Raw genomic sequence first — 17,531 nt, 5'->3', positions numbered from 1 at the left:
GGCAAAATGGGCTCTTCTTACATTTTTTCATGACTTACAAGTGTCAACTATAAATGAAAGTATTTATCTTTCAAGAAACGAGGTATTTAACCTTAAATAAGTCTATAAAGCAGTAAGAAAGTCCTAAATTAATTTAGTTCATAAGAGCGCCCACTGTCGCTAAAAAATTGTGTACAATTTGGTCATTTTGTATGTACATATTTTTTTGTCAATTACATTTATAGAAAAAGGAATTAAAAATTAAATTAATTTTATCAGACCCGACAGCAAATATAAAAATCATTATTAAGTGATACAAAATCGAATTAATATTGACACGCATTCATTATAATTTAATTAAAAGTAATATGTAGATTGATACAAAGTGACATACTTGTACAACATCACACATAAGTCCTGTGGTGTGAAATCCTTCAGAAGATATAGCTACTGTGACATCCCTTTTCATTTTACTCTGAGTCCTCATTTCCTGAAGTTTTGCCTCTTTAGCTGCCAACTTTTGTCGTTCTTTAAAGGATGGCTTGGCCATGTTTGCAATCAAATGCCGGTATTTCACATAATATCTCCACGCCTTTTGATATCTAAAATTATATTGCGGTAATATAAACAAATATTTCTTTTACACAAATGTCTTCAATCATTACTCTATACAAAAAGTCAGTAATACTATAATTAATTAAATACTTATGTGTGTATGTTTGACATATATCAAAGGTTCCCAAAGTGGTCGCGGTTGACTCCCAGAGGTTCACAGAAGGCTCGACGGGAGTCTACGCGGGCGTGAACAAAAATTGAAGTTCCATGAAAATTTTTTTGCGTTCGGTAGTAAAAAACTAAAATTTTAGCTTGACTTCACCTATTAACATAGGCTGTTGTATTTTGTTAATTTTAAAATTCGTAGTTGGAATTCAGCCGAAACGCACAATTTCATAGTTAGATCTAATCTTTACATTTTTGTTGAAATGCAGGGGGTCCCACCAGGACTAGCTAAATTTTAGAGGTGGTCGATGAGAAAAATTCTGTGAACCTCTTCATCACACGTGTAGTAAAAACACTAATCACATTGATAAAATATTTATACTTTACATACTCAGGATTTCCAGCATAGCTCAACTGTGGTGGCCTGATGCCAAAGTGAACAATCTCCGGGTAATAAGTCTTAAGTTCATTAGGATCCTTCATCTCTTTGGGGTGAACTGGTGGACTACGGTCTAACTGATCTACACGCACGGAGCATGGTTTCTTTCCAGGGTAAGTCACTATCATTCCTTTTGAAAAATGAATTAGTAAACAACATGAGCCATAATCAGAACTCCATAAAAAAACCTTAACTGACTTTTAAAATAGATTAAGAAATAATCTACCTCGATTAGTGTTTCCTAAAATGGAGCTTACGCCCCACGAGGGACAATTTGAACATTCAAAGGAGCAAATTGAAAGTCGACACGAGTTTAACCCTTATGCTTTTATATAAAATGTATATATGTTACATAGGACGCAAGATTTATAAAAAAACTAAGATGGGGCACAACACAAAGGTTAGGAAACACTGACCTAGATTAAGAAGAAAAACTGTTTTCGGAAACTTTAACAGAACAAAAGCTAGTATAGCTTATTTTCTCATTTGCAATAGAAGATATATTTATCCGTCTCACATGCCAGTTTTTTTTATATACAAAAGTTCTATCCATAATAAACTAACGATTGAACTTAGTTAATTATGCAACAATAAAATAATAGACTGATTACTCATAAAATAAACTAAAAATATTTCACACCTTTGATCCCATCAACAAACTTTTGCCATCTATAATGATCCATGGCATGTACTTCATCCAATGTATCCGGTGGTATTAGTAAGCCGCTTTCATCTATTAAATATTTCAACACTTCACACATTGATAACACCTGCAATGTAAATGTAATGCTTAAATAATTTTTTTTGTAGCCTGGATAACTCACGGATAACCTTCAATATGGTAATACTACCAAACCGAAGTTCATCTGATCATCTCCGGTATTAAAGAAAGATAGAAATAAAAAACCTTACACATTTATGTTTTAATGTAAAGTAAAATATATTACAACTTCTGAGAGAGCTTTTTGCGCAGTAATTTTTTATGGTAATGAATAAAAGACATTTGTACATTTTTAGTGACTCTAAATGTTAATGCAATAGTTAATTCTTTTACTATCCATAAAGTGTTAAAAGATTACGGTTTGAGTCATTTTTTCAGCATATAATATATATAAAAACAAATACATATTTCAGTAATTATACACTTTTATTAATAAATTATGTATAATGCCACAATTTCTTAACTGATAATTATTTTACCTTATTTATTTAATTATTATATATCTGGTTTAAACATTATTAAACACATTTTATTGTAATATTTAAAATAATTAGTAATGGTATTTTTGGTAATAATATTAAGAATCATAATAGCAATATTTATAATTTGAATCATTAACATTATAATATAATATTAGGTTTATTTACCTCGCATCCTCCCTCTGGTAGGTACCGAACAAATCTTGGCATAAAATGAAACTGTGAACATGAAGTTTCTGTTGCTTTCCCCAGATCCAAGTCGATTAATTCAAGTAGTTCATAGAACAGATATTCCTCTGAAAGAACAGGTTACAGCTATTAGTGTAAATTCTCAGTACATAAATTACTAAAAAAAATTAATAAAGACCGCATTTTCGTACGCAAATTTAGCCATGTTTGAAGTAAGTTCGGCTTGTCATGGAAAGCACTTTTGTTTAGAAAGTGTGCCAGGATACGAATGAGCGATTGTTGGGAGGGATATAAAACTTAACGAGTTTGTGCGAGTGAAACAATAGACTACACCCGGTTGTGTGCAAATAGATTAGGATTTCTTCATAATTTCACTTCTATAAGTTCTAATACAAAACAATAACTATAAGTGAATATTAATTCAAAAATCTCTTTTCTGTTTGTTAATTATTATATCACAAATAATTTATCAAATTACATTGAATAAATTAAAAATTATCCATTTTAACGTACAATACTTTCAAATATATTCTAACTGTGAACACAAATTGTAAATAGCTGTAAGAAGTGGGAAAGGTTAGAAAAGGACCAATATTTAGCCACTTCCGTACATGCAATGGAAGTCGTGCAACAGAGTGAATGACTCTGTGTTTGGGACTAATCGGTGTAACATAACTCCTGAAGATGCCCCATGGAGGGGTGAAACACGTGTTGAGTAAATTGGCGGTGGCGGTTGTGTGATTCGCATTGTTTGCCGCATACGCATATATCAGCGGGCTGGCGGGCGGTGCACTTTGTAACACGACTATCATCACATGCAGTCATGTGCGGAAGTGGCTAAATATTGGTCCTTTTCTTACTTAGGATGGACTTCCGCAAGGTAACGCCTGATTCCATTAAATATGTGAAATAGGTTGTTGTCACAAATATTATATGTATCTGTCATTCACTTTGATTATATTGTGTTAATATTTTTCGAGTGTTAATAATAATTAATTAGAAAACAGTTCTAAGTAATATTGTTATTCAAATAGAAAATCGTACCGAATAAATCAAGTTCCTGTATAGAGAAATTCTGCGGTGCGGGTTCCTCTACATACAATATAGTGTATTCAATGTTAAACCTTATTACTTTGCATGTAGGCAGCTTAGCTAACTTGTAGTGAGAAAACATGGAGAATCCGGAAAATAGAAACTCGTGTTCGTCGTGGGCAATTATTGTAGGAGCTTTGATCAGAAAGTTTGTTGGCGGAGATACAGTAATTCTGAAAGGAAGAAAATTATAATGACATATTTATTTAATACTCTCTGTTTCATCAGAATAAAATACATAGATGCATAACAACATAATAACGGCGTGGGTAAACCCCACTAGGTGGACTGGCGACATAGTTATGGTTGCAGGAGGTCGTTGTATGCGGATAACGCAAGACGGGTCATCGTGTCTATCTTTGGGGTAGGCTTATGCTTTGCAGTGGGAGTCCATCGGGAGAAAAGAAGATATTAACAAAAAATACAATGGGCGATTTAACACCTACATAATAATGTATATATATATATGTACATGCAAAATTAAAAGAGTATCTATCGAGTTTCTTGTCAGGTACCTTCACGATAGAGTCAAGATTCCGAACCCGGCAGAAGCATATGTATAAATATAAAATTAAATGTAAACACCTTGTAGGTTGCATTTTTTTATTCTAACTAGAAGATTTTGAATAGACCCTTGTTTTTGTCTACTACATTCCCGTGTTGAATCCTACCTAAATGTAATATAGGTAGGATTCAACACGGGAATCCCCGGGAAGCCTCTTATATTTATCATGTATGTCACTATTTTCCACTTAAGATTTTAAATTTTGGCTCATAATTATTTTGTTATTAAATATGTATTGGGAAGCAATTGTTATGAATACCAATTTGTTTAAAAATATCTCACAGGAAATCTCTAGTTTTTAAGCTAGCCTGCAAAAGAATTTTTTAAAACAAATAGAGAATTAATTTTAGCTACATTACCCCTTAATGTATTTTTGAGGACTAGAAAATTAGTTTAATACAGAGAACATAAACGAATCAATTAACTTGTTTCACAGAAATTAAAAATATATAAGCAAAAAGAGAATCAATTACTTAACTTAGCAATACCTATTGCTAATAGCAAATTAAAACTTACCTGTAATGATAAAGTTTATCAATATTACTTTGTGTAGGAATACATTTAGGAAATGACTCCTCCCCCGCATATACACCATGCCTCATTCCATATCGACGTGCCCGTACACTACAGCGGCACAATGGGCCTCCATTCATTTCACCCGTATTGTTAAACCTAAAGACAAGGATATTTACAGAGATACACCTACATACCATGTTCTTGAAATATAAATAAATACAGTACATGTAACAGTACCAACTACATGAGAAATGAAATGTTAGAGAAATTTCTAGAAATATTTGGACATTAATAAATATCTAAAGAATCATACATTTATGAACCAAATTAAAATATTTCGTGTTTTACAAAGCTTAAACTTTTAAATTTGTTGAAACATGTAGCATAACTGTTATTTAGTAGCTTATTGACATTAAGAGAAAACAATATTATCAATTTTTCTTACAATAATTACTATGTTATTAAATATAACAGAAGTTTATTTAGTTTATTTTGAGTAACAAACTTTTGTACCACACACAACACTCTTTATTTTTGTGTAAATCTCTAATAAGCTGATTTAATTTCTTTTCAGAACCATCAATATTGAAAATTTCTGTAGTTACATGGATTTTATTTAAAAACAATATTTTATTTCGTTTTCTCTGTGCTTATTTTAATTACATATAATTTAAATAAATTTAATTATGGATAATCATAGCTTATGGATAATTTAAAAAAGTGAAGTGGCCAAGAATAATGATTAGACTGTGGGTTTAATTCCAGTAGGATGAACAGGAATGCTTTCATCTTATTAAAATATACAATTTTTTCCAAACGTTAAATATAGAACAGGCCTGAATCTTCATAAATTTAAAAAAATATATGTTAATACCATTATGTGTGTAAGTTTAATTAAAAATTCATAAAGTAATGTTTATTTAAAAACAGGCTGTTGCTCTTATACAATACTTTGCATAGATGACAGACATTTGGTTTAATATGTTGTATATGTTATTTTTAATGTACTCCATGTATATGTATGTAATATACAAAACAATGTCCCAAATCAAGTGTCAGATACTACACATATCAATATCACATGTCAAAAATTAATAATATTAGCAAATTAAGGTTCAACATACCACATTTCAGGATGAAGACGTCTGGGATGACTCTGCTTTCTTTGTAGTTCCAGCATAATTCTATCAGTATACCCCTGTAATCCATCTTCATCTAAACATTCATCGCTCTCTGATGAAGATGAACTTTTTTCTTCCACTGGAATTTTTTGAGTTATATTCTATGTATTCACAGACAGATGAAGTAAGCAAATCATGTTTTTTTTAATGCAGCAAACTGTACGTTACATTCAACAGTGAAAGTTTTTAAATAGAAACTCCAAAACATTGTTTCTACCCAACTGTGACTCTTAAATTGAATTTTGTGCCTGATTAACATTTTAATTAGACACGTCTTTGTGCTTTACAAATTGTCATCAACATCATTTCTTCTACTGTACAGAGTTCAGCATCTTCTGACAACCTTAACCATGTTATCTGTCCATCTTGTGGATGGATGTCCTATGATTCACTTGCTGGTCCAATAACTACCACAACTATACTTATATGTGAAGACATATATTATTTACTGCAAAAAATAATTGCCACCCATAGTTTCCTTCAGAAGTTCTTCAAATATTACATAAAACAAACAAAACTAAAACTAAAAAAGTGACCTTCATAATGGATATTTGAAATATCTTGACATTTAATTACAAATTTAAATTAATTGCATGGATTAGAAAAATGTGAGAACATTCAAGTTGGTATGATTCCTATCTTTAATGTAAGGTAGGGAAACATGTCACAAAATGTTTGTTAAATAATTAATCACCAGGAAATAAACCATTATTATTGCCATTACTGTTGATAACATGTACAAAAACGTAAGATAATCTGGAATTTATAAATATGATAAAATATTTTTAAAATGTATGCAAGTCTAAGTCTATATAAATAAAAAAGTAAATTTTTTAACAAATTTTCATCTAAACATTCTCATGAAAGAATATTTGTACAAAATCAATTGCTTAATTTGAATATACAAAACTAGTGTACAAGCTTCAGCAGCAGTAGCCCAGTGGTTGAGGACTGCGACTTGCAATCATTGGTCACGAGTTTGATTCATGGGATACAATCTTATATAATACACACTTTGTGTATAAATTATATAGGATTGCCACTACAAACAAACAAGTTTCCAGGAGATGGGCTATAAGTTTCCTCCACATTGCATAGTACCACACTGCAATTGCCTACCCTGCCAAGCACAGGGATTATGGTTTATCACCAAAAGGTATTTTTGAGGAGGCCTTGCAGTGGGTGTCTATGGGCTGAACTAACTGACTATACAATATATTGTAATAAACTTACATCTGTGCTTGCACATTTTCGTTCTAGGTGGCTTTAAGGGAGGCAACTCATCCACTTCAGGTCTCGCATTTCTTCCTCTTTCTATTAATTCTTTGAAGAAAACACTACATCGTTTTTCTAGTTTAGCTGTTTGCACCACACCTGCTCCTCCTTCCACTGGTTTATAATACAGTTCTGCTGGTGAACTTCGGTACCACATTTTTGGACTCTAAAATATATATTGTATTAAATTGTTTTAGAAATGGTCAAGTCATGTATAATTTAAGAATAATAAATATTATCAAATACATTTGTATATCTATTTTTCATTTATAAACTAAATACATACTTCATCTTCATCTGAATTATGTTCCCTAGACCACTCTTCAATTTTCTTTATAAAGTCTCCTGAAGTCTCACAATAGTTTTTCCTGTAATAAAATAAAGCGTAACTATGATATATTTATTGTTTAAAACAGTTTACTGGAAACAAATAATACATAATCAGAAAACTGCCTTAACTGACTTTTAATATAAGATCTTTAACTGGAATTACATATTTAAATTCATTATTTCTTATAAGCAGCATAATTTCTAAATTATTCATCTGTTTTACATTGATATATTTTGTTCTGACATTGTTCTTTTGCAACTATGGAAAAACTAAAAGGTCATGTCACATTTCCACCAGGCAACCAGCTGTGCTGAAAATATTTCAAGTATCATGGTTTCGAGTGTCACAAGTATGATGGGGTTTATAAACTGTCTACTACTAAATCATAAATAGAATAGTTCAAGTAGATCTTCCTATTCTCGAATATTTTAATCTAGAAAAAGAACTCAGTATTTTATTGTTGATTTCATATGTAAGGATCTGCCACTAGCTCTATTTAGGCAATCAATTCATAACAGAATTTAATTTCTACACATAAAGGTGTTGGAGTATTTTTCTTTTAGAAAAATTTTATTAACTATTCTCTTGAAAATATGTTTGTAGGGAATTAATTCCAGCATGCATTAAAGCCAATAAAGTTAAATTGATCACACGTGGAGTAAATTTAATGCATGGGGAGAAACACTAAATCATTTACATTAAAATAATTATGCTTTGACATTAAGTTATTGAAACAACCCAACTAACATATTATATTTATATGAAAAGAAAATCTACACTCCTATAACAGTAGTGTAATTGAAATATATTCTTTATACAGTCTATTTGGATAAAAAAGTAATGTTTTACCTAAAATCTTCTAATATTTTTTCACGATCTGTCAAAGGTTTTTTTGAGACTACATCACGTGAACGAGGAGATAATTCACGAGTTCGGCTTATACGAGGACGGGATTCCTTGCTAGATGATCGATCACTATATCTGCTGAGGGATCTCTGGTGCCTTCTGTCACTTCTAGAGTCGAGACTTCGGCTGTGACTTCGGTAGTCTCTATGGTATGAAGAGCTGTGTGATTTTTTGTATTCATATCGTCTGTCATGTTCTCTGCGATCATTATACCTTTCTCTCTCTCTATAATACTCATGATGACTGTGTCTTGAGGGACTTCTGCTGCTTCTACTGTGTTGTGACCTTAGTTCCCAATATTTTGCTGCTCTAAATTCTTTTTCTCTCTGCTCTCTTTCATAACTCCTCTCTCTAATATGTCTCCTTGATCTTTCATAATCCTTGTCTCTATCATATCTTGATTCACTTTGGGAATGTCTGTGTCTTGAGGAAGTTGTTGAGTCTCTTCTTATATCTTTAGAATAGGCACTATAAGATCTATCTTTTTCACTTGGGCTGTGTTCATTAGACATGGAAGTGCTTTGTATGGGAACATGATTTTTGTCTAACTCACTATACGTAGTCCTATCATTTTTGTGTGAAAAATTATAATAGTCATGTTGCCTATAATAATTATCGGGAGCAACAGGCGCAGTAAAACACGAAGGCACCTTCGAAGAGGGTAAATGGTAATGAACAGGTGGCGGTGGTACATTTAACGGTGGTAATGGTTGCATTGGCATATAGGGTGGCGTAACATTTTGCGATATAGGCGCTGCAAAAGGCGGAGGATGATTAAATAATGCAGGCGGTGGAACTATAGGTACTCCGGAAGGATGTACCGGTGGAGGTATATTAAGCGGTGGAGGAGGAACATTGTAATTCATTGGTGGTATTGACATTTTATCATGGCTTTAAAAATTATATTATTAAATTATTTTTCACTTAAATTATTGTTTAAAAAAAACTTAACGTCAACTGTTACATACGGTAACTAGTGACATTGACGCAAAAGACAATATTGACAAAATAAATGTTGTCAGATACTTACACAGAAATAATAATAATTGTAAAAACTAGTCGTTTTACATTAAAATAACTGCATTATGTTAGAAAGAGTAGTGAAGACTAGACAAATAAATTACTTTAGTATCTTTAAAATCCGCGTCAACTTATTTTTATAATAAAAATGAACTCTAAAAAGACTATCTGCATAATATAAAATAAACTAGCTGACCCCGCAAATGTTGTTTTAAAAAAAATTTAAGTTTAATTAACAAATAAAAAGTAAAGATTGATCGTAGAGGGGTGAAAATTTATGATTTTTGTATGCTGTATCATAAAAAATAAAAACATTTTTTTTAAAATTTAGGGGTGCACCAGCCTTAACATTTAGGACGATGAAAAATAGATGTTGTCCGATTTTCCACCCTGGCCGATATGCACACTAAGTATTACAAAAAACGGTCGAGCTGTTTCAGAGGAGTTCAATCACGCACACCGTGACACGAGAATTTTATATATTGTATTAAAAATATTGCAAATCCTTTTATACATCATACACAACGACGAAAGTAGAAATTCTTTAATATTTATTTCAGATCAGTTTTAATCATCACTGGTTTAAAACATAGATCTGGTACACACTTTCGTTTTTTTGAAAAGAAAAAGAAATCAGTCAGTATGGTTCTGGGAAAATACGAGCACAGTAAAAACTTTTAAAAATGGAGCCATGGGTAGAAATTTCACTTCAAAAGGCAACCGTAGGTTAAATATTGTTTCAACCTATTTTTAATTTATTTTCGTTTCTGGCCAAGTGAATCTATTGAAGAAATTCGAAAGATTTTAAAATTCTACTTTAAAAAAATGCATCACTGGCATCAAAAAAAAAAAATTGTAACATTTATGGATCTAATGCATTATTATTAAAGTATTCTTGCTTTAATCTCATCAAATGTTAAGTTTAGAAGAAAGCAATCACAACTAATTAAAAAAATCACTGTATTATTTGATAATACTAGACCACATATTTTTAGCCTCTCAACAAAAATTAAGTGTTTGACTAGGAGGCAGTTATACATCCACCATATGGCCCTGATCTTCTACTTTCGAATTTCAAAACTTTGGTCTCTTCAGAATTCTTTAGATGATGTCAAGTCAACATCAAGTGAAACTTTCAAAATTGCTTGCCACTTTTTTTTATTCAAAGTCCAAAAACTTCTGGAGATACCTCTAGTGCAGATGGCAAAAAGTAATGGAATAAAATGGCATATACAATATGTAGATACTTTAGTTGAATGTAAATGAACTTTAAAAAATATGTCTCAAATTCCTGACACAAAACAATGCATTGTTGCTGGGTTGCAGAACAAACAATTTCCTATGAATTGGATGTGGGCTTCAATAAACAAGTGTTTTATTTGTTTAATATATTAAATTATGACAAACATTTACAATTTTAGCACTGCCAAGGCATTCATTATTCTTGTACAAAACACCAAATTGTCCTTCTGTAAGAGCTCTTACACTGTTTTCTAGAACAATAGTTAAACCTTCTGAATTTTTTGCAACTCTACATGCAACTAACGGTTTTGTATGTTGAAATCGAAAAAAACAATGTAGGATATCATTATATTTTAGTTCATCAGGTTCCTTGTGTATCCAATGTGGCAATGTTGTAAAACAATAATTATTCCACAAAGCTGGATGCTTAGTCCCAGCCACCTGAAATTTTAAAACTAAAATTTTATGTTTTTTAAAACAAAATCTTATAAAACAATTCAATTTCAATGTTAACTTTGTGATTAATAAATGTGGATATTTTTAGATAAAGTGATAAAGACCAAAATAAAATTAAAACAGAAAATGATAAAAAAAATAGTTACCACATAAATATTATTTGTGTCTAAATTCTTCTTAAAAACAAAATATGAATGCTTATAATTTGGTAGACAGCATTTTTGACCCACAGTCCATTTGTGTATTCCATCATGTTCACCCACATGTTGTCCAGTATCAATATCTATAAATGAACCCTTTTTTGTTTGAATAAACTAAAAAATAAAATTGAAGGGTTGAGCACATAATAATAACAAAAATAATATAATAAAAAACAACTCATAAATACAAACATCCTCAATAAAATCTTGAAACCTTCTCTTTCCTATAAAACATATTCCAGTACTGTCTCTTTTATTGGCAACTCTCAGCAACCCTTCATTTCTAGCAATTTCTCTTACTTTGCTTTTTAATAGGTTTGCTAATGGAAACATACATTTCCTCAGAGCAAATTGTTTCACTTGTGACAAAAAGAAGGTTTGATCTTTATGTTTATCTGCAGGCTGTAATAAACTCACCCCTAAAAACAATGCAATAAATTTAATTCATAGATTTAAATAAAATGAAATTTTAAGTTTGGTGTATAAGTAACTAAGTTACCTTCATTTTCCCGATAATATTCTAAAAATGGCCCAAATGAAGTATTTGCGTAATGTCCTGTAGCAATAGCATCAATTCCTAAATTGTCCCTGCAATGTTCAAAAAACCTGTCAAATTTAATATATCGGTTGCATAATATATCAGGGTTAGGCGTTAATCCTGTTTCGTATTCCTTTAGCAATACTGTAAATACTTCGTTCCAGTACTCCTTAATGAAATATACTTTATGCAATGGTATATTAAGCTTACTACAGACAAATGCGGCATCTTCAAAATCTTTCTCATCAGAACAAAATCCCGCCTCATAATTATTATCCCAGTTTCTCATGAATATGCCTTCAACCTGGTATCCTATAAAAAGCACATCAGTTATCTGATTTTCAAAAGGTCCATAATTCGAAAGATTAAGCTAGTATTTCAAATTGTTAAAATACTAACCTGATCTTTTCAAAATAAGAGCCGCAACTGCACTATCAACTCCGCCTGATATACCCAGTGCAACTTTTTTGAACATATTGAATATCGTACTACAAAAAAGCTAAAGTGTGAAGTAAAGTGTTTTTATAAAATTAAGCATTTGGGTTAAGTACTCCACTATATCTCAAGTGATAAAAAATATGAACTGTCAAATCAAATACGCATCAACACAGTTTTTCTGTTTCAGTGATCAGAACTTAACTTTCTGCCATTCTAAGTTCAAAAATAGAAAGTTTTATATTACCATATTATAATTCTTTACATCCTTTAACCTTATTTTTTGGTTATTCGTGGAAGAAGGTGTTAAAGTCGTAACAATTCAAAACATCAAGGAATAGAAGTATTTGATTATATAAACGTTTTTGGTGTACACTGTAGAAATTTATACACTATATCTATTATCAAGGAGCTCGATGTTCACATGATTATGAAGTCTTCATTCATAAACTTCTAATAATTATGTCTAAGTATTTGGCAAAATTTTCTTACATTATTTGGTTATTTATATATACCGAATGGGAATCTCTTATTTTTATTTGAAAAGATGTGGTTTCGTTGAGTTTTATTGGCCATTTTTTGTCTAGCTATATACCATATTTATATATTTACCGCTTCCTTTTGAGTAAAATCACATGTACACAGTGTGTAAAATAGCAACCTAGAACACTTCGCTGTGGTACTACAGCTTTTATATTCATAAGATCTATATATGCATCATCTAGTTTTACTCGAAACAGTTCTTTTAGATAATATTACAAAATGTCTGCAAATTGTTCTGGTATCATTCTCTTTAATTCCTGTATTAAGCCTGTATGTCAGTTTGATGGTTACGGTATCATTGTAACTTCGGCCACCTTCCATCCATCAGGTAGATCAATCACATACATACAATCTAAATTATAGGTTTATGAGGGTGGTAAGTTTTGCTATAGTCTATTACGTAAAACATTTCTAAAAATTTCAGTAATGAAGTCGTAACCGGTAGATTTTGATGTTTGATCTCGTTGGGAACATCCATTGGAGTAACGAGGCTTGTTTCTAATTTGTCATGACAATTTGATTTTTCATTCGAGTGAAAGTAACACATAGGCAAATCCTTATCGAAGTCCCTGAAAGGCTAAAAAAATAGTTTCAGATGCTCAGCAAATCTGGCTGCTTTGTGTTTATTATTTACAGCCCAGTGCGCTTAAGCTTTTTATGGGAGTAATCTGTACAATTGGTCGTTTGGGTCAAATGTTTTTTTTTAAATAGATGGCAACATCATCGAAGTAATGATTTGACAAGATTTGTTGATCGAGGTTATTTCATTTGTATTGTTATTTCTTGCGGTTTTTCACGACTAAAACATTTAATACGGTATAAACATGTCTAACATTAATTTACAATGTCTTTTGGGTATTCAGTGTAATGACTTTGTCATGATAGCTGCTGATCAAACCAATAGCCATAGTATTATGGTAATGAAAGACGGTGAGTTAGCGTATTCAGGTTTTGTTATATGTTTATTTGTGAACTTTGACTGCAGTTTACATTTTCTAAATAGATGAAGAGAAGATATACAGAATATCCGATAAACTTGTGATGGGAGTGGTTGGAGATTCAGGTGATACAACACAGTTTGCTGAATACATTGCGAAGAACATTCAGCTCTATAAAATGCGAAACGGATACGAACTTGGTCCTACGGCAGCTGCAAATTTTACTCGCCGAAACTTAGCTGAATATCTTAGAAGCAGCGTAAGTCTAATTAAAGCGTTATTTATATATCTTTTTATATAATATTAATTTTTATACCTTTTTGCTTACAGACACCATATTTTGTCAATATTTTAATGGGTGGCTATGATAAGGAAAATGGCCCGGAACTATACTTCATGGATTATTTAGCATCCAGTATGAAGGTGCCGTTTGCAGCCCATGGCTTTGGTGGTTATTTAAGCTTAAGTATTATGGACCGTTACCATAAAAAAGGTAATTAGCTCTAATAGAAGTCTTATTATATTATTACACATAAAATATTTCTGACAATAATAACTAACCCAAGTTTGAAATAGGGTAAAACTCTTTATTTTACTCTCAATAGTTTCATTATTTTTAAAATGGAAATGGAAATGGAAATTTATGAATTGGACACATGATGCAGTTGTATGTGCATCACTTTAGTAGTCATTCTATGCTACAGTATTGCTTTGAATACACAGTACAGTACTTTTTTTTGTTTCCCTTACACAAATGTATCTTGTTTTTACAGATCTTAATGAAGAGCAGGCCTATGAAATTTTAAAAATGTGTGTCAAGGAAGTCCACAAACGTTTATTTGTGAGCTTGCCTAACTTCCAGGTGACAGTTGTGAATAGAGATGGAATCAAAGTTTTACCCGTTATTGATTCTTCTTTACTAAAATAATTTCACACTTAAGATTAAATGGTATAATTTTGTCTTTGCATTTTTTCCTTATATATCCATTTCTTAAAGATTTTTATCTTGCCCTTGGAACCAGTTTAACCATGTGTATATTATATGTAGACATATGGTACAGATACCTAGTTTATGAAATTTAATAATGATGATTCATTATGCCATAACAATGTTCAGGGTGGTAGAGTTTTGTAGTAATTATGTATAACATTTTTTTTATTACAGTAAGTAAGTAAGATCAGTTTTTACATCATTGTAAGATATACATTTCTAATATTTATATAATAAATGCTTTCTTTTCTGATCTAATACAATTCTATTTAACCTGTTACCTGGCGAGTTACCTTTTGGATGATCATTACAACAGAAGCAAATGTATATGAGGATATGTCAGTATGTCACACCTGGTGTACTTTATATTATATTTATGACCAACTTCATGTTAATACCCTCAGTTTTGTTCAATTCTTTGTTCTAGTCAAAATTACTAATAAAGCATCCAAATGCCTTGGACCACAAGCTCATAATACATCTCCTGTTTGTACTTGCCAATACATGGATTATGTCTGCAATATTGACCCCCTCCATGTCTTAAACTCATGTTGAGACATGCATCAATAATGCATATCTTTGTTGCAAGCAGTTTTATGCGCTTCACCTGTCCTAGGGAGCAACACATATTTTGAGGATGTATTCACACATCCTGCCCATATGCACTATTGTTTACGTTGGATGTATATGTCTCGGCCAGATAACAGGTTAAATGTTTTTTTGAAGAATAAATAAACTCTTATTTTGTTGACTCTTTTATCTCTTCATTCTGCTTTACTTATGTAATTTTACTAGTGTAATTAATCTATTAACTTGGAGCAATTACCACAACTAAATCTTACTTGACTGGGCAGTAGTATTAGAGAAACTAAGAAACACCTCATTCACTACTCTTTAGTGCCTAAAGATGAAAGTGGTGTGTTATCCATGATGAATTACTGTACTGAAATATGGTGCCTCACTTCGGGTGTTATTAATAAGCATAGTTGTTCAACAAATAGTGGAGAGGTTTATGATCAAGGTTTTTCTAGTACATGGTATACATAGCCACTGGAGCTTTACGGTTTTGTGGTGGAAACCAAATACCAACAAGTGCAGTGTAGAATGTCCACCACTGGGTGGAGAGAATTTCCTTAGGGCTATCAGAAGACCCTTGATGCTAGCACTGCTTTCCACATAGTTTCCCAATAAGGTGGTCATATTATGGTTAAAATGATGATGAAGAATTACCACAAGCTATGACTAAGTATAGAGAAAGTGAAGGTGCGATAATTACTAGAAATTATTTTAAAAGGTTATGTTGTTTTTACCTAGTACTTATTGAAATATTTGAATGTTTATTTACATTACAATAACAAGACCAAAATAGACAGTTTTGCTTTGTCATGTAAATATAGGAAGTTTTTAATCGCCTCCTCTTCCATTTGCCATTAGACCTGGTATTGCCCCATAAAAAGCTTCAGTGTTAACTAGGAGTTACTGATCTTATAAAAACCTGTTTTAGAGTAAAAATTAATTGTCCCGATAAGCAATATAAATTGAGAAAAAAGTTATTCTTAACAATTCATGTTATTAAGGAAACAAAGAATGGAGTAAAATATTATTTTATGGAGAAATTTAGGTCAGACTGAAACATCATCATAGGACATCCACAGCAATCATTTTCTGACTACTTTAAAAAGTCATGTGCCCTCCTAGTGGGTAGATATCCTTTGTCATGCTTGGACTTGGAGTTCTATAAATAAAACCAACTAAAAAATTTATTAATATCTGTCAAACCCAAGCATTAGGGCCTGAAAACTTATATTAGAGGAAGGTAAATCTATGAGTGACAGCTTCAGCTGAGGTCTCGTAATTGGAATGCCTTGTGCCTAATTTCATAGTGTCCTAAGTCCTTGGCGGCCTTTCAATTCGATAAACAATAGTATGTAGTAGTCCAAGCTGAGGCTTCCTTGGGGACCTTCAAGATCCACTACCTTAACCTCCTCAGTCCAAACGTCGCCATAAGGCGACTTACAACGTCTTCTAGGAAAGGTAGGTAAAAGCCTTGTATTTTGAAGCAGCGGCAGTACGTTGTAGTAGTTTCTTGCTCCTCGATAGTTGCCGCTACCGCTCATTTATAAGTTTTGTCATAAAATTGCACCGCTAATTTTATGCAAGTGATTGAAAATGAGTGCGCGAAAAAAATTCATAATTGGCGATTCCGGCCAAGGTAAGTGCAAACTGTGTACATTATTTTATGTTTCATATTGAAATCAAAGTAGTTATCATATTTCTCAATAGTTAGACTAAGTATTACGCGAAAAAAATCAAACGAACTTGTTCATCCCTGTCACACGCACACATAGAAACGTGTATGTCGCCTTTTGGAGACTCTGGGTTTTATCCTGTAAAAAAGTACATTTTTGCCATATAATTTCGTACCTCCTTTTTTCCCCCTTATTTAGATATTTTGGTTATATTTCCACGAGATTTTTATTTATTTAGAATGTTCTGATAAAGAAATCAGAACATTCTTTGGTGTAACTATCATGATGTCATACCTTCGATTTGCTAGGATCAGGATGTATTGGGATCAGAAGTCCAGAATTCCAGCAATTGCAGACAGAATAACTAGAGATCGGTACTTCAAACTGAGGGCCTCATCCGAAGTTCCGGAGGAAATAAAAAGTAGCACCAAGTTCTGGAAGGTCCAGCCCTTGATTTCTTGTGTTCGCAATGGGTGTCTTCTGAATTCCCCGTCGGCAGATGTTTGCATTGACGAGCAGATGATAC

At 31.9% G+C, this 17,531-nt stretch overlaps 3 protein-coding genes across 3 annotated transcripts in view; 1 reads left to right on the top strand and 2 right to left on the bottom strand.

The window, feature by feature from the left end:
• Positions 1-9,353, bottom strand: part of drosha (ribonuclease 3 drosha) — a 28,099-nt gene extending 18,746 nt beyond the window's left edge. Inside the window, exons 1-10 of the mRNA XM_068772135.1 lie at positions 8,337-9,353; positions 7,443-7,524; positions 7,115-7,322; positions 5,825-5,960; positions 4,701-4,856; positions 3,572-3,792; positions 2,507-2,634; positions 1,779-1,908; positions 1,091-1,268; positions 374-581 (exon numbers count right to left, since the gene is read on the bottom strand). Of these exons, the coding sequence (XP_068628236.1) occupies positions 374-581; positions 1,091-1,268; positions 1,779-1,908; positions 2,507-2,634; positions 3,572-3,792; positions 4,701-4,856; positions 5,825-5,960; positions 7,115-7,322; positions 7,443-7,524; positions 8,337-9,274 (2,385 nt within the window). The 5' untranslated portion in view covers positions 9,275-9,353. The remainder of the gene's footprint in view (positions 1-373; positions 582-1,090; positions 1,269-1,778; positions 1,909-2,506; positions 2,635-3,571; positions 3,793-4,700; positions 4,857-5,824; positions 5,961-7,114; positions 7,323-7,442; positions 7,525-8,336) is intronic.
• A 1,424-nt stretch (positions 9,354-10,777) lies between these two features.
• Positions 10,778-12,452, bottom strand: LOC137930748 (mitochondrial tRNA-specific 2-thiouridylase 1). The gene is made up of 5 exons (XM_068774062.1): positions 12,249-12,452; positions 11,811-12,161; positions 11,504-11,730; positions 11,258-11,425; positions 10,778-11,096 (listed from the first exon to the last, which is right to left on the bottom strand). The coding sequence occupies exons 1-5, from the start codon at positions 12,322-12,324 to the stop codon at positions 10,797-10,799; spliced, it is 1,122 nt and encodes a 373-aa protein (XP_068630163.1). The 5' UTR covers positions 12,325-12,452; the 3' UTR covers positions 10,778-10,796.
• Positions 12,453-13,557: 1,105 nt separating this feature from the next.
• Prosbeta4 (Proteasome beta4 subunit) lies at positions 13,558-14,727 on the top strand. Its single transcript, XM_068773359.1, has 4 exons — positions 13,558-13,757; positions 13,831-14,024; positions 14,096-14,258; positions 14,539-14,727. Exons 1-4 carry the CDS (start codon positions 13,652-13,654, stop codon positions 14,691-14,693), a joined length of 618 nt encoding a protein of 205 aa, XP_068629460.1. The 5' UTR covers positions 13,558-13,651; the 3' UTR covers positions 14,694-14,727.
• Positions 14,728-17,531: the final 2,804 nt, after the last annotated feature.

Source organism: Battus philenor, unplaced genomic scaffold, assembly GCF_028537555.1.
Source record: "Battus philenor isolate CCGP_79_NKW_IND1 unplaced genomic scaffold, ilBatPhil1.0.hap1 SCAF_11, whole genome shotgun sequence".
Taxonomy (NCBI): Eukaryota; Metazoa; Arthropoda; class Insecta; order Lepidoptera; family Papilionidae; genus Battus; species Battus philenor.
Note: the sequence above shows the minus strand (reverse complement) of the source record. Positions and strands in the feature narration are given on the sequence as shown.

Excerpts from the sequence above, each read along its gene's own strand:
- LOC137930748 (XM_068774062.1), bottom strand. The coding sequence starts at position 12,324 with ATGTTCAAAAAAGTTGCACTGGGTATATCAGGCGGAGTTGATAGTGCA. Across the intron at positions 11,731-11,810 it reads ATATTATCGGGAAAATGAAG|GGGTGAGTTTATTACAGCCT; the intron begins GTAACTTAGTTA and ends CATTGTTTTTAG. Across the intron at positions 11,426-11,503 it reads TTCAAGATTTTATTGAGGAT|TTTATTCAAACAAAAAAGGG; the intron begins GTTTGTATTTAT and ends TTTATTTTTTAG.
- Prosbeta4 (XM_068773359.1), top strand. The coding sequence starts at position 13,652 with ATGTCTAACATTAATTTACAATGTCTTTTGGGTATTCAGTGTAATGAC. Across the intron at positions 13,758-13,830 it reads TATTATGGTAATGAAAGACG|ATGAAGAGAAGATATACAGA; the intron begins GTGAGTTAGCGT and ends TTTTCTAAATAG. Across the intron at positions 14,025-14,095 it reads CTGAATATCTTAGAAGCAGC|ACACCATATTTTGTCAATAT; the intron begins GTAAGTCTAATT and ends TTTTGCTTACAG.